This window comes from Pungitius pungitius, chromosome 10 (assembly GCF_949316345.1).
Source record: "Pungitius pungitius chromosome 10, fPunPun2.1, whole genome shotgun sequence".
NCBI classification, from domain to species: domain Eukaryota; kingdom Metazoa; phylum Chordata; class Actinopteri; order Perciformes; family Gasterosteidae; genus Pungitius; species Pungitius pungitius.
The window spans coordinates 18,331,000-18,345,786 of record NC_084909.1 but is presented as its reverse complement, the minus strand read 5'-3'; the positions used below and the strand labels follow the sequence as shown (position 1 = coordinate 18,345,786).

General features: G+C 46.1%; 1 protein-coding gene across 2 annotated transcripts in view; it reads right to left on the bottom strand.

Annotated features, from left to right (window-relative positions):
- itga4 (integrin alpha 4) overlaps nt 1-14,787 on the bottom strand; it is a 23,763-nt gene extending 8,976 nt beyond the window's left edge. Inside the window, exons 1-11 of one of the 2 annotated variants that reach the window (XM_037488611.2) lie at nt 14,404-14,787; nt 13,354-13,545; nt 12,862-12,980; nt 12,414-12,514; nt 12,032-12,164; nt 11,805-11,872; nt 11,448-11,580; nt 1,999-2,084; nt 1,720-1,782; nt 1,497-1,637; nt 1,247-1,355 (exon numbers count right to left, since the gene is read on the bottom strand). In XM_037488611.2, coding sequence (XP_037344508.2) covers nt 1,247-1,355; nt 1,497-1,637; nt 1,720-1,782; nt 1,999-2,084; nt 11,448-11,580; nt 11,805-11,872; nt 12,032-12,164; nt 12,414-12,514; nt 12,862-12,980; nt 13,354-13,532 — 1,132 coding nt within the window. In that variant the 5' untranslated portion in view covers nt 13,533-13,545; nt 14,404-14,787. The remainder of the gene's footprint in view (nt 1-1,246; nt 1,356-1,496; nt 1,638-1,719; nt 1,783-1,998; nt 2,085-11,447; nt 11,581-11,804; nt 11,873-12,031; nt 12,165-12,413; nt 12,515-12,861; nt 12,981-13,353; nt 13,546-14,403) is intronic. The other variant, XM_037488610.2, reaches the window with a different exon arrangement.

The following is a 14,787-nucleotide window of genomic DNA, read 5'->3' as shown; positions in this document are numbered from 1 at the left end:
CATGCCGGACTGTTCTGTTCTATTTCTTTTTCTTTACCCAATTAATTACCCACAGTATCAAGTAATATAAGGTATTTGATCAAAAATATAACATTTCATTTTCTCTAAATTGAATGATTGAATGATCAACAACACTTTCAGAGACTTGAAACATACAGCATTAAAAATCAATTAGTGGTTAATTAACCCTCTGGGAGCTCAGGCTGGTATTTCCTAAGGGGGTTAATGGTGTATTTTGGGAAGGCCCTGGTGTAAAATCAGCAGGATGAGAGTATCCAGGATTGGTACATAGACGTGAGAAAACACCACCATGATCCTTTAATATTTAACCTGAGTCCTTTGACAATGTGAGGTTCTGAAAGTCAAACAGTTTCTGTTTTTTCTTTTTCTGGAGAATGAACACACACACACACACACACACAGGCACACAAGTACAAACACACGCGCACACACTTATCTAGCTGTGGCAGATTAGAAGGCAAGTTCAGTTACAGAGCAGCAACAGTTTGTCATTACTGTTTTAATGAACGTAATAACACACTACGACCTTCACAACCACACACACACTGATAGTGGGGTCTGTGTGTGTGTGTGTGTGGTTGTATTTGTTGGGGCGTTGAGCTAGTCAGGGATGTTGGTTATCGGAAAGTGGCAGTTACTGTTAGGTAGGTGGATGTGTACTGTAAGAAATACAGTATGTGTTTTTGGTGGTTCCGTGCAGTGACAGAAGTATTAGAAGTATTGCAGGATAGTTTGTGGCAGCCGATCTGGGAAGAACATCAAGGAGCAGCTCTTTAATTATTATTGTTGAGGTGCCTTTGAGCAGTGATGTGCAGTCCAAAGCATTTTCAGTACGGTGATACTTAGCAGAATCAAACAAAGCAATGTATTTGTCGTACTGGTAGTTAGCAGTGTCAGAAAAAGTAGTAGTATTCATAATACTACTTTTTTAAGAAGAATTTGCAGTAGCAGCAGCAGTAAGTAGGAATATTTAGTAGTAGAATAAATAAAAAGGAAATAGAAATAGATGAAAATAGTAATATGTATAAGTCAGTAGTAGTAGTAGTAGAAACACAATTAATGGTATCAGGCTTAGTACAAGAGTACTTTTATCTATTAACAGTGGCAATAGTTTTAGTGATTGCAACAGTAATAACAGCCATAGTTTTATTAGTGTTTTTTACACTTCAACTGGATCCACCGAAATAAAATAAGATAGGTCACGCTGTGCAGGTGTTCTCATTACCGGGGTAACCGTCGTCGTCTAAGTCTCCCAGGTCGGCGATGGTCTCTCCAAACCGGGCGGCGTAGGCATCACTGCCACTCAGCTGAAATCCCGCCTCCAGCAGCTTTGCCTGAGACAGAGTCAGTTTGTGAGGAAACAGACGACACAAACCGTCACTAAACCTCCCGAGGGAGGCACCCAGGTCAGGTGTCAAATAAATATGATCTGTTTTGTGCTATAATAGTATTTGTGTGTTGAAGTGTGTGCTCACATTCCCCTGGTTGATGTACACGTGGACTCTTCCTTCCTCTCTCGTGGCGCCCGTTGCCATGGGAGCGCCGACCAACAGATCTGACAAACCATCAGCATTCAGATCCACCGCGCACACGCTGGAACCGAAGTAAGATCCCAGCTGCACAACAAACGCACATGTACCAAGGGCTAAGTATACGTCTGCTTTGAATGGAGGACGCTAATGCTGAGTGGCTTCTCACCTCTCTTCCAGACACCTCAGAGACGACTCGCAGCATGTTTGTTTCCACGGTGAAGATGAAGACCTGAACAACACAAAGACACACACTAACATCAACCATTGCAAGTATATAATACTACGTAACGTGATCAAAAAGTCAATAACAACTCCGCCACCCTAACAAGTGGAAGTGAGAATGAGTCTTGAAGTTGCACACACAGCCAACATTCAGACTTTCAGTGCAGTTAGTAGGCAGACAGGTAGACAGGTACAGGTACATTCTCTGCATGTAAGGTCTCACCTTGCCCTTCTGGTTGTATTGCGGAGCTCCACCCACCACCTCCTTAGTGCCGGGACCCAAAAAGGAGCCGGCTCCAACAGCGTAACCTGAACAACATCACGTGTTTAGATGTTTTTTTTTTTAGAAGATTACACCACTATTTCCAAACCTTTTGCTTGGTGGCCCTTTTCAAATATGGTAGTGTGAGGCACCTTTATGTGGTAACACAATTGGGATTTTATATAGGCAAAACATGTTATTATAATAGTTGAAAGCATTCATGAGAATCGCAGATTTTATTGTGTTGTACAGCATTGATTGGGGGGGGAACCAGGTAAAGCGGAACCAAAGTGCGAGTGGCGTTGCATCGCGCCGCCTAGAGTGACGGACGCCTTACTTTTCTCATATTGAGATTGAGATCTAAAGATGGCGGTTCGTTCATTCTCTCGCTAACAAAGGGATTCTGTTTTCCAGGTTCGTACTCAGTGGTAAAAGCAAGAACTGTTTCCTCACGGGGTGTGTTGTAACTGTTGCGGGTTGGAAGTTGAATGTTTAGTGGGTGGAGCCGAGTGGGAGAGCCGCGTTCGTGATCGCGGGAGAGGGCGTGTGTCGACTATGGCGCGCGCAGTTGCTCAGCATGAGCGTATGGATACTCTGAATGTATGGGTTGGTGCATTGGTGTCCTCACTCCCCAGCGGTGCCTTATTCATTTAGTTTGTGAATATCCTGACAGTTTGTGAATATGTTGTAAATAGTGAGAAAAGAGAGAGATGTTAAAATGTAGAAGAAATAATATTACGGTTACTGTTTGTTATTGTGACCTGATGTATTGTAATAAACATATTGAGATTGAGATCTAAAGATGGCGGTTCGTTCATTCTCTCGCTAACAAAGGGATTCTGTTTTCCAGGCGGACATCGAGGTGAGAGTAACGAACCCCATAACGAATCTTTTTGTTACTGCCGTTACTTCCCATTTGAAACCGGTAACAAACTGTGGGGGCTCGTCCGGGATCACTCCTCATCACAACCATTGGGGGAGCTGATCCAGAGATACAAGAACCACGCGACCAAGGTGACGAGACGCTGCTGCCGGCCAGGAGTCAACCCGTGGGTGTCCGAGGAGGGAGGTCAAAGAGAGAAGGGATCTCCGTCTCGCTTAGGAGCCGCACTGTTGATCCTGAGGCCAGCGCACGTTACTCACCGGGGAGCCAGCGCTCGCTACTTTCCAGAGGGCTACACGCTGATCCTGTGACCATCGCACACCAGCAGCACACTGTGATTGGGAGGTCAACACACCCACACACGCCATTTAAGACACTACGGCGCTGATTTACTGAACTCAGAAACGGACATCAGAACTACACACCATGTCGGCAACGCGTAAAGAATTAGTATGGGGCATCAAGAAACAACTATTCAGACTCTCAAGCGCCGACATATTTCAGGTTGCAAAAGACATTGCAATTAGTAGTCAAGATGAAAAAGAGCTGAATGTGAATGATGAAGAAGACTGCATGGAGTATGTAGTCTCCTACATGCAATCTGACGCTTTACTGGACCTTGAGGATGAGGGTATGAGTCAGCTGTTGGTTTTAAATGATTTGATAGGTAGAGTAATTGATGTTGATGCTCCTAATCTGCCAGTGGGTACATTGAGTGATGGTAGCACACACGTTACACCTAGTCAAAGTCCATCCACTACAGGTCCAAACCCTACAACACAACCTCACTCTAGCGCTCATACCAATACAACAACACAGCCATTAGAAGAACTGAGGAAAGTCTATGAAGAACTGGGTGAGAAACTGAGACGACAAGAATGTACAGTGACCACATCACCCCCAACTCACCTCCACCAGGGTGAATCAGAGTTACACTACATGCCCCTGATGAACTCAGAGAGACCAGTACTACTGAAAGACCTTTCCTACCTGCAGCGCAGAGACTTTAAGGTACATGGTGGTCAGGTTGGGGATCAGAACTCTGATTTAAATTACAACAACATCAGTAAACAAATCGACGAGGGAGTGAAAGAGGGCTTTGCTGAAGCAGAAGTGGTGAGAGGGGTGTTGAGGATCATCAAACCAGGTGCTTTTAAAGATATGCTGGTAAACAAAGACTCAATTACAGTATCTGAACTCAAAGGTTTCCTCAGGTCTCACCTCGGAGAGAAAGCAACAACCGAGATGTTCCAGGAATTAATGTGTGCCAGACAAGCAGACCAAGAATCGCCACAGCAGTTCCTCTATCGCATGATTGGACTTAAGCAGAAAATCCTTTTCCAGTCCCGACAGGCCAGTGCAGACATTTCTTATGATCCCAAGACCATCCAGGAGGTGTTCCTCCATACCATCTACCAGGGCCTTGGGATAAAACACGCTGACCTCCGACAGAGACTGAGACCTCTAATTTCAAACAGTCAAGTCACGGACGAGGAAATCCTTCGCCAGGTCATGGAAATAATGAGTGACGAGAATGAACGCCAGCGCCGACTGGGCCAACCCTCACGACAAAAGGTAACACAAGCACATAGTGCCAAGGTTGAGACAGGTGACCTTAACAACAATAACAAGTCACGAGACACATCATCAGACAAGGAAAACCATCAGACAATACAACAGCTCACTTCTCAGGTAGAGGCCCTGACACGCATGGTGGCTTCTTTGATAGAGCAGCGGACAGAAAATACTCGGGTGACTTACCCTCCTCCTCAGCCGACCTCTAACATGTCTGTCCAACCACAGCGGAGACAACCTATAGTCCAGGCGAGAGGAAGAACAGCTCGATGTCCGGAGTGTACAGAACGGAATGTGCAGGAGTGTAACCATTGCTTTGTGTGTGGAGAAACAGGACACAGAGCAGTGGGATGCCTTCAACGAGTCAGGGTGCAGGGAAACGGAGCTCGGTCTTTGTCGAGGGACGCTCAGAGACCGGAGAGCAGCTTCAGTCCCAAACATTAACAAATGACAAACAAATAACAAGACACCCCAAGCAAAACAAACAGCAACATTCACATGTATTGACCAGCCAGAGTAACATCGCTTGCAAAGCACCCCTAATTGGGAAGAAAAGTCCGCTGAAATGTTTGATTGGCGGGTACCCAGCTACAGTCTTGTTTGATTCAGGCTCGCAAGTGAGCATAATTGACCAACAATGGACTGAAACTCACATTCCTACTCATATCTTGAGACCTCTTTCGGAGCTTTTAGAGGAAGAACTCGGCGTCTATGCAGTCACTGGCCATGCTGTCCCCTACACTGGATGGGTTGAACTCACTGTTAATCTTGCCGGTAATGAAGACCCAAATCTAACTATACAGGCCCCTTTCCTGGTCAGTCCCCTGCCACTGCCCCAGCCCCTTCTAGGAGCCAATGTACTCCAGGAGATCATCAGAAGGAAAGAGTCCTCTGGCGGTGCAGTTGCAACGGTGGTCAGCCTTCTCCGCAGTGCCTTCGGAATAGAGGAGGAACAGGTGGAGGCTATTGTGAATTTCATCCAGGTGCCTCCTAGAACATACGGTGATCCAGTCATTATTAGAGTGGGCCAAGAGCATACCATCGTTCCCCCTGGCAGAACAGTCCATGTATGGTGTAGGGTACCACCAAACTTTGATGTCTCAAACCCCACTGTTTTATACGAACCAACAGAGGGAAGCGCTGTATTAGAGCAGTTGAGTGTAGGAGAAGGCCTCTTGAAAATTAGTCACACCCGACGGCCGTATGTTAAGGTGCCCATCGCCAATCACTCAAAGCATGAGGTCACCCTGCCAAGGAGAACCACTCTGGGAACCATTCAACATGTTATCAAGGTCATTGAGACTGATGCACCAGAGTCACATCAAGCTGATCCCGCACCAAGAAAGACTACCTCAGTCGATGTTAAGGCCGTCGCTTCTCCCAGCATCTCTCCACCTGAGTCCTGGCTTCCTCCGGTTGATATCAGTCACCTCAGCCCTGAACAACAACAGGCAGTAAAGAAAGTGCTCTACGAGGAATGTGGAGCATTTGCTCGTGACAGTGACGATATAGGGTGTATCCCCTCCCTACAGATGGAGATCAGGACTAAGGACGACATCCCAGTTCAGAGGGCCTACGCGTCCATCCCAAAACCACTCTACAGGGAAGTTAAGGAATACATCCAGGAGTTGTTGGTTAAAGGGTGGATTGTGAAGTCCCAGTCGCCCTATTCAGCCCCTGTCATCTGTGTGAGGAAGAAGGATGGGTCCTTACGCCTGTGTGTCGACTACCGGCTCCTCAACAACAAGACCGTGCCGGACCGTCACCCTCTTCCCAGAATTCAGGACCTCACGGACTCCCTGGGAGGATATGCCTGGTTTTCGATCCTCGATCAGGGCAAAGCCTACCACCAAGGCTTTATTGCCGAAGGATCAAGGTACCTGACCGCATTCATTACTCCATGGGGGCTCTATGAGTGGGTTCGAATACCCTTTGGACTATCGAATGCCCCAGCAGCTTTTCAAAGGAGCATGGAAAGTATGCTTGACACACTCAGAGATGAATGCTGCATCCCTTACCTCGACGACGTGTTGTGCTTCTCCAGGTCCTTTGAGGAGCATGTGGAAGTGCTACGCAGAGTCCTCCAAGCCTTGCAACAACATGGGGTAAAGCTGAAGCCGGAGAAATGCGAGCTCTTCCGCAAGGAGGTCCGGTATGTTGGCCGGTTGGTGTCAGCGGAAGGAGTAAAAATGGACCCCAAAGACCTTGAAGCAGTACGGGCATTGAAAGACAAGAAGCCACAGACGGTTGGGGATGTCAGGCAGTTGCTTGGGTTTCTGAGCTATTATCGAACATATGTGCAGGACTTTTCTCGTATTGCCAAGCCCCTATACGACCTGCTCCAGTCAAAGCCCAGCACCCCTCCGACCAAAACGTCAGGAGGGAAAACAAAAGGCAGTCAGCAGTCCTCCCGTACTCCGGTAGAGTGGGATATGCAACACCAACAGATCCTTGAACAGCTTGTGGACCGGCTGACCAAACCCCCAGTGCTGGCGTATCCCGATTTCAACCAGCCCTTTACACTCCACACAGATGCTTCCCAAAAAGGTCTCGGTGCCGTCCTTTATCAGAACCAGGATGGGAAGATGAGGGTGGTTGGGTACGGGTCACGCACGCTAACATCAGCGGAACGAAATTATCACCTGCACAGCGGGAAGCTAGAATTTCTCGCATTGAAGTGGGCAATATGTGAGAAGTTCCGTGACTACTTATTCTACGCTCCACACTTCACAGTCTTCACGGACAATAATCCCCTCACATACATCCTGAGTTCTGCCAAACTGAACGCCGTGGGTCACCGGTGGGTGGGGCAACTGGCCGATTTCAACTTTGATATCAAATACCGGCCAGGCAAAACCAACATCGATGCTGACACTTTATCGCGCTGCCCACTGGACATTGACACCTTCATGGCTGGATGTTCGGAAGAGATATCGGAGGAGGCAGTATGTGCTGTATGGGAAGGAAGCCAAAGAGCACAACAAGGGGACGTGGCCTGGGTGGCAGCCCTCAACCTAACATCCCAAAGCCAACCTCAAGTTGAGACTCTGCCGGAAGTCAGTCATGATGAGCTCGTGAGAGGACAAAGAAAAGACCCCGCTATAGGGAAAGTGATGGCGCTGAAGGAAAACGACACACCACCAACGGAGAATGACAAAGAAAGAATGGACACACAGGCAAGGAGGCTATTAAGAGAGTGGAGCAGGTTGTACATAGAGAATGACCTTCTCTACAGGAAGAGTGCAGGTCGACAACAACTGGTCCTGCCCGGCACCTACAAACGAACAGTACTCACCCAGCTGCATAACAACATGTGCCATGTTGGCGTTGAAAAGGTTCTGAGCCTGGCGAGGGAGCGATTCTACTGGCCTTTCATGAAAAGAGACATAGAGGAGTACGTGACCAGAAAGTGCTCTTGCATTAAGCAGAAGAAGCCAGCCACTCATGAAAGAGCACCAATGGGAAGTATAACATCAAATTCGCCCCTTGAGTTGGTGTGTATCGATTTCCTTCACCTAGAAGCCTGCCGTGGTGGATACGAGTATATCCTGGTAGTGGTTGATCACTTTACAAGATTTGCACAGGCCTACCCTACCAGGAACAAGGCTGGTAAGACGGCAGCTGACAGGCTTTTCAATGATTTCATTCCCAGATTTGGGTACCCGGCCAAACTACACCATGACCAGGGTCGGGAGTTTGAAAATGAACTCTTCAGAACTCTCAGGCAGTTAGCTGGTGTCGCCCACTCAAGGACTTCTCCATATCACCCCCAGGGAAATCCAGCAGAGAGGTTCAACCGCACGTTGTTGCAAATGCTCCGCACCTTGGGAGAGAAAGAGAAAGAGAATTGGAAAGACCACCTGCCCCATGTGCTCCAGGCGTACAATTGTACAAGGCACGAGGCCACAGGTTTTTCCCCACACTATTTGCTGTATGGCCGCCATCCTCGTCTACCAGTAGACATCCTCTTTGGTCTCATAACAGATGAGGGAGCTGAAACTAATGGACCAGGAGGATACGCTGAGAGATGGGCAGGAAAAATGGTGGAGGCATACAGAATAGCAGACGCAAACAGTCGACAGTCCAGCTCCAAAGGCAAGAGATCCTACGATAAACGGAGCCGAGGTGTAGTTCTTCAGCCTGGGGACAGAGTCCTGGTACGCAATCTGAGTGAACGAGGGGGCCCTGGAAAGCTCAGACCGTACTGGGAGCAGCTGATCTACATAGTGAGAGAACAGGTTGGAGATAATCCTGTCTACAAAGTAAGTCCGGAGGCCGGAGGCCGACCAGTCCGCACTCTACACAGGAACCTCCTGTTGCAAGTCAACGACCTACCTGTAGAGCCACCTCAGGACACAACAAACAACACAGCTGAGTCACGGAAGAGAAAGAAGAGAGTTCCAGACCGCCCGAAACCCATGCATGAGACACAAGACTCAAATATAAGTGACTCGGAGGAAGATGAAGGCGCGCCTCGATACTGGTTGCGGATACCGAAGGAGAAGCCAAGAGTTGAAAGTTGCTTACCGGTGCCGCATGTGAATCCTGATTGCCGAAACAGTTCCGACCAGGAAGAGACACACCTGGGAGACACAAGTTATGCAGAACCTGAACAGGACAGGGAGAGTGTTAGGGGCGAGGAACAAGAAACATCCAGTGAGGAAGAACAGTGTATGGAGCTGCAGCAACCAGGAACCGTTCAAGATGAACTGTATGCTGTCCATCAAGAGAACAATGTCCCCACACCACAACCTGAACATCAGGTCCCACTGAGACAGTCCACAAGGGAGAGACGGCCAAAATGTGTGTTCACTTATCCATCCCTGGGTCAACCCGCTTATCACCCTCGGCCCACTGTGAGTGCAGTTGGAATACAGCCAGTACCGTGTATTTACCAGAGTCTCAATGGACCATACCTCCACCATTTCCAACCTCCGTCCATGCCACCATACCCGTACCTGCCTGTAGTGTACCCAGCTCACTGGAGATGAGAAGCCATGAAAGACAATTACACATTCCATATTCCGATGATATCTGGCGCACACCTTATAGAACAGATAGGATACATTAATTAAGAGTTGAAATATGTTGTGTAAAAAAAAAAAAAATAATAAAAAAAAAAAAAATGTGAATGTTCAGAGTGAAATTGTTCAGAATATCTTGTGTCAGGAGCCACTTTTATTTTGTTGGGGAGTGTGTGAGGCACCTTTATGTGGTAACACAATTGGGATTTTATATAGGCAAAACATGTTATTATAATAGTTGAAAGCATTCATGAGAATCGCAGATTTTATTGTGTTGTACAGCATTGATTGGGGGGGGAACCAGGTAAAGCGGAACCAAAGTGCGAGTGGCGTTGCATCGCGCCGCCTAGAGTGACGGACGCCTTACTTTTCTCATATTGAGATTGAGATCTAAAGATGGCGGTTCGTTCATTCTCTCGCTAACAAAGGGATTCTGTTTTCCAGGTTCGTACTCAGTGGTAAAAGCAAGAACTGTTTCCTCACGGGGTGTGTTGTAACTGTTGCGGGTTGGAAGTTGAATGTTTAGTGGGTGGAGCCGAGTGGGAGAGCCGCGTTCGTGATCGCGGGAGAGGGCGTGTGTCGACTATGGCGCGCGCAGTTGCTCAGCATGAGCGTATGGATACTCTGAATGTATGGGTTGGTGCATTGGTGTCCTCACTCCCCAGCGGTGCCTTATTCATTTAGTTTGTGAATATCCTGACAGTTTGTGAATATGTTGTAAATAGTGAGAAAAGAGAGAGATGTTAAAATGTAGAAGAAATAATATTACGGTTACTGTTTGTTATTGTGACCTGATGTATTGTAATAAACATATTGAGATTGAGATCTAAAGATGGCGGTTCGTTCATTCTCTCGCTAACAAAGGGATTCTGTTTTCCAGGCGGACATCGAGGTGAGAGTAACGAACCCCATAACGAATCTTTTTGTTACTGCCGTTACTTCCCATTTGAAACCGGTAACAGTAGCACAGTAATAAATAAAGATGATAGAAATGACTCAACGAATCATCTGCCTTTCATTATCATAAGTATATAAGTCGGTATATTTAACTAAGATTTGTGAGGTAAAGATGACACTCTTTGCGGGTACAAGTGAATTTCAGTCTATGCAAAACGCAAAAACAAAATTGAACAACCACTGCTGTAAACTGCTTTGCACCTACACCCACGCACACTAACTGAAGACACCATGCTCTCATCCGGATTATCACTAACATCTTTTCTTAAACTTTGAGTGACACTGTGAACATCACACCTCTGTGTTCAGCTTCCTGTTGAGGGAACATGTAACAACATGTTTCTGTTTGATGTCTTTCTGCAGTTAACTCGGTCCTGAACTAATTGCGTAATTCTAATATCTTGAAACAGGATTAAAAGAAACATGGCTGTTGGATATGTTTACACCTTTTCAATAACAGAGAATGCCATTTAACATACGGAGAACCATTATTTATCTTTAGCTTTTCTATTTCGTACCTCCGATTTGCGTACTAAATGATTAATTAAATTACTGTGATCTGTACCCACATTAAACAATTAAAAATTAGGAATTAATCTCAGTTCTGACCCAAATTAGACTCTTCAGCTTCCTAGCTAATGTAGCTAGCAAGGGACAAGGCGGCATGGTGTAAGCCGTTTACTTTGACGATATCTTGGTTTAACTGTGGCCACTTCTGCTTGTATTACTCCTCCCTGCAATATTTTAAACTGCTCTGCAGACCAAATGGTGCAGAAAACATGCATATCTTGCAATTTAATCATATGCGATTGAGGCTTATTAAAAACAAAATCTCCTGTTGTTTAGACTGGGAGATGATCAGTAGCTGCAAAAGACTAATACGTTTAACCTTTGTTGGATTGTGGAAGAATGTAGAAAGTGTTTGCTGCAGAGGCTACAGTAGGTACAGAGGTAGCAGGTGCATCTGTTACCTAGGTAGCTTCCGAAGCTGACGGCTCCAGCTTCGTCGTCCAGGTACACCGACATCGCCCTGCTAGACGTGTTGAACACCAGAACCGAACCCGTCCAATAAGACGACCCCGGGGCCCCCATGATGATCAGATCCTGATTAGGAGACAGGCATTAAGTAATGTAACATGTATCTCTATAAAAGAAAAAAAAGTCAGTCAAATTTATTTACTAGACTATTTTTTCCATCATATACAGTATGTTACTTAACAGTTGGAGTTGCAACTTTTTATCTTTGTCATCGGAGTTGAGTTTTTGTTCTGTCTTTTTTTTTTTTGATGAACTGCTAGATCGCAAGAGAATGAGGAAGACCTACTGACCTCTGTCAGGAAGTTGGAAATGCCCGCCTGACACGACCCATAATCCTCACCGAACTTCCTCTGATGGTCTGTAACACACATGTCAAGAGGTGAAGGTGAACAAATTGATAACACATCACACTTCGAGTTCGAGACATAATCTCAAAATCCAAAACATGTCTCCATCGATTGTGTGTCTGATAATGTAGTCACGGTGCATTTGTAAAGCGTGAATACTCATTGTGTACCTCTGTAGCAGGGTATGATGGGCCGGGCGTGTCCCAGGTCGTTTCCGTAGCGATAACAAACTCCGTTCGGCAGCTTGTGGTTCTGGCTGTCTTTCTTTGAGTAGAAGACGTTCTTCCAGCGGTGAGCACACGCCTGCGCGCACACACACATTCCACTATATGAGGCGGTGTTGCTTTTGTCTCCTATGTGTCCGGTACATTTCAAAGCCACTCATTTTTGCACAATTGAACTATAATAGTTAAGTTGTGCAAAAATTAGTGGCTATATGTGTGTGTAAACATTCTTACTTCTAATGGAGTCTAATAAAATGCATCACATCACATAAATCAGGAAAATATGATCAAAACATACACCAATAATAAACCAATAGTAAAGTGTTACCAGGATATGTCCCCCGTCGACTCCAGGTTGTCTGGACAGACTAACACCGAGCCACTGGTGATCACTCTCTGCATCGCACGTCTTTCCACATTGCCGAACATCTGTGCACACAGAAACACACACACACACACACACACACACAAATGAATTTAACAGTTTTATACGTCCAGCCTTAATGAGTGTTTCACTGTTAAAGGCCAGAACTGACCAGCTGACTATTAACATGGTAGACATGAGTCTAATAGTGTATTTAGTCATGTTCATACTGGATCTGTGCGTGTGTGCGTGTTGCTTTGTACTATTGTAGGCATGGCTTTGTAGGATCGGATGTTTCCATAAAGCTCCTCATCTTTTCCTCACATCAACTGAGGAACAGGCTAAAGTTTCAAAACGCAGGCAGGAAGTTAACCGCACAGACACACACACAGACACACACACAGACACACACCGGCGCGCATGGGGTGGCAGCGGCGGGACACGTCGGTGACGTTACAGCGGTACAGGGCTCCTGGAGATTGAACGGACGGACTCGAGGATGAGTTTGCCACCGGGGCTCCAACCACCAACCTGAGAGGGAGAGACAGAGACACAGTTAGACAGGATCTGACTCTGAATGACATCTGTGTGTGAAGAATCAAAGGGCGTCCCTCATCGACAAAGACCGACTAATCAGCATGCACACACCGACACACGCAGACAAAGCCCTTCTGTGAGGGGGGCAGCTAATAGGGCATCGTTAACATAATCACATGGATCTAAATATACTGAGCTCAAGCAGATCAACAAAGGCTCAACAGAAGATCAAAGGAGGGTCAACGGCAGAACGAACGAGGAACAACAAGCAGATCAACGGGCGATCAATAGAAGATTAAAAAAATCTGAATAGACAACAAAGACACACTATCAATAGATCAATATGAGTTCAAGGGTAGATGCATACCATCTATGGGCTCCGTGGCGATGCAGCAGGACCGAGTATCCAAACATGGACGAGGATGGGCCACTGAACTCCAGACTGTGTTCCATGTCCAGATTGTACCCTGCAGCAGGATGTTTCAGGACCTGAACCAGGAGCAGGACCAGAACCAGGACGAGGCTGCTGCACGCAAAGGGGTGCATGATGGAGGACAGACTGCAGGGACACCAGAGAGACACAAATCTACAATCAATACGGGGGGACAGCAAACTTTACAACAGAGTGTAATCCCTCTAGGTTCTGTTTCAACTCACATACCTTGATTTACATTTTTTGTGATTTAGATAAATGGTAACTTAAATATTTTTATACCTAGTTTTCCATGTTTTGTGCACATGTTTGTAATTTGACAAATAGAGAGGGAGAATGTAAAACCACTTAGCAGTACTGCTTTCTGCATTGCTATTGCTCTGGGTGTGCCATGTGACTTTTAACCAGAAGTAAAAGATGGAAACATGAGGGAAAGTTGGAGAGCAGTGTTGGGAAGTGTGTTTGGTTGTAGTTGTGTTGTCAAGATTTTAAATGACAAATATCATACATACAATAACAAACAGACCCGATCAACTGAAAGACATGAATGTCTCTGTTTGGTCCTTAATGCTGTCAGCAGTATGTTTGATTACAATCTGACAAGAAATACTTTTAGTGGTTTCACATTGACTTTGAGGAGTTGCCACCACATTTTAAGTAGAATAAAATTGATTGGATAAACACATTATGGCAGACGTTCCTCAAACTCTGTGTTTGGGTCTTGTCAACGGAAATCTCCTTATAAAGGTTTGATATCAGGACCTGGATTTGAACAGTTTTGTATTGTTAGGCTTCATTTACAGATTCATCTTGATTAACCAATGACTGTCCTTATAAAATGTCTGTCAAAAACACCGCTTTTCACATTTTTTAAGTTGTCTTTAAATAAAACATTGAGATTAGATCGTTTGACAATAAGACAATAAGACGTTTCTTCATCCTCATCATCGTCAGCCACTCATTTTGTGCCCGTCCGTAACTCACTAAGCGACTAACTCTGAGTCCACTGTACCGCTATCCCGAGTCAGACGGAAGATATCCCGGGTCAGCCTATTGGCAGATGTTGAGGGCGGCAGATGTGCTCCAAGTCGTGTCGGTTAAATCCGTCTGTCCTCCTGTTGCTCCTCGTGCTGCAGGAGAAAAAACTTCGAGAAAGAAAACTGAAGAACAAAAAAAAAACCCCAAACTAAAGTTCATCTGAGTTTCAGTGAAGTCAATGAAACTGAGAATTGAGCGCGCGGAGACCCTCCCTCTGCGCGCGCGAGTGTATTGTGTGTGCGTGCGCGCGTGCGCGTGTGTAACGGTGTTTCCTCTCCGCATCCGCCGCAATGTCCGCTCAGCCGCGCGCGGTTGTGTGTGTGTGAGTGT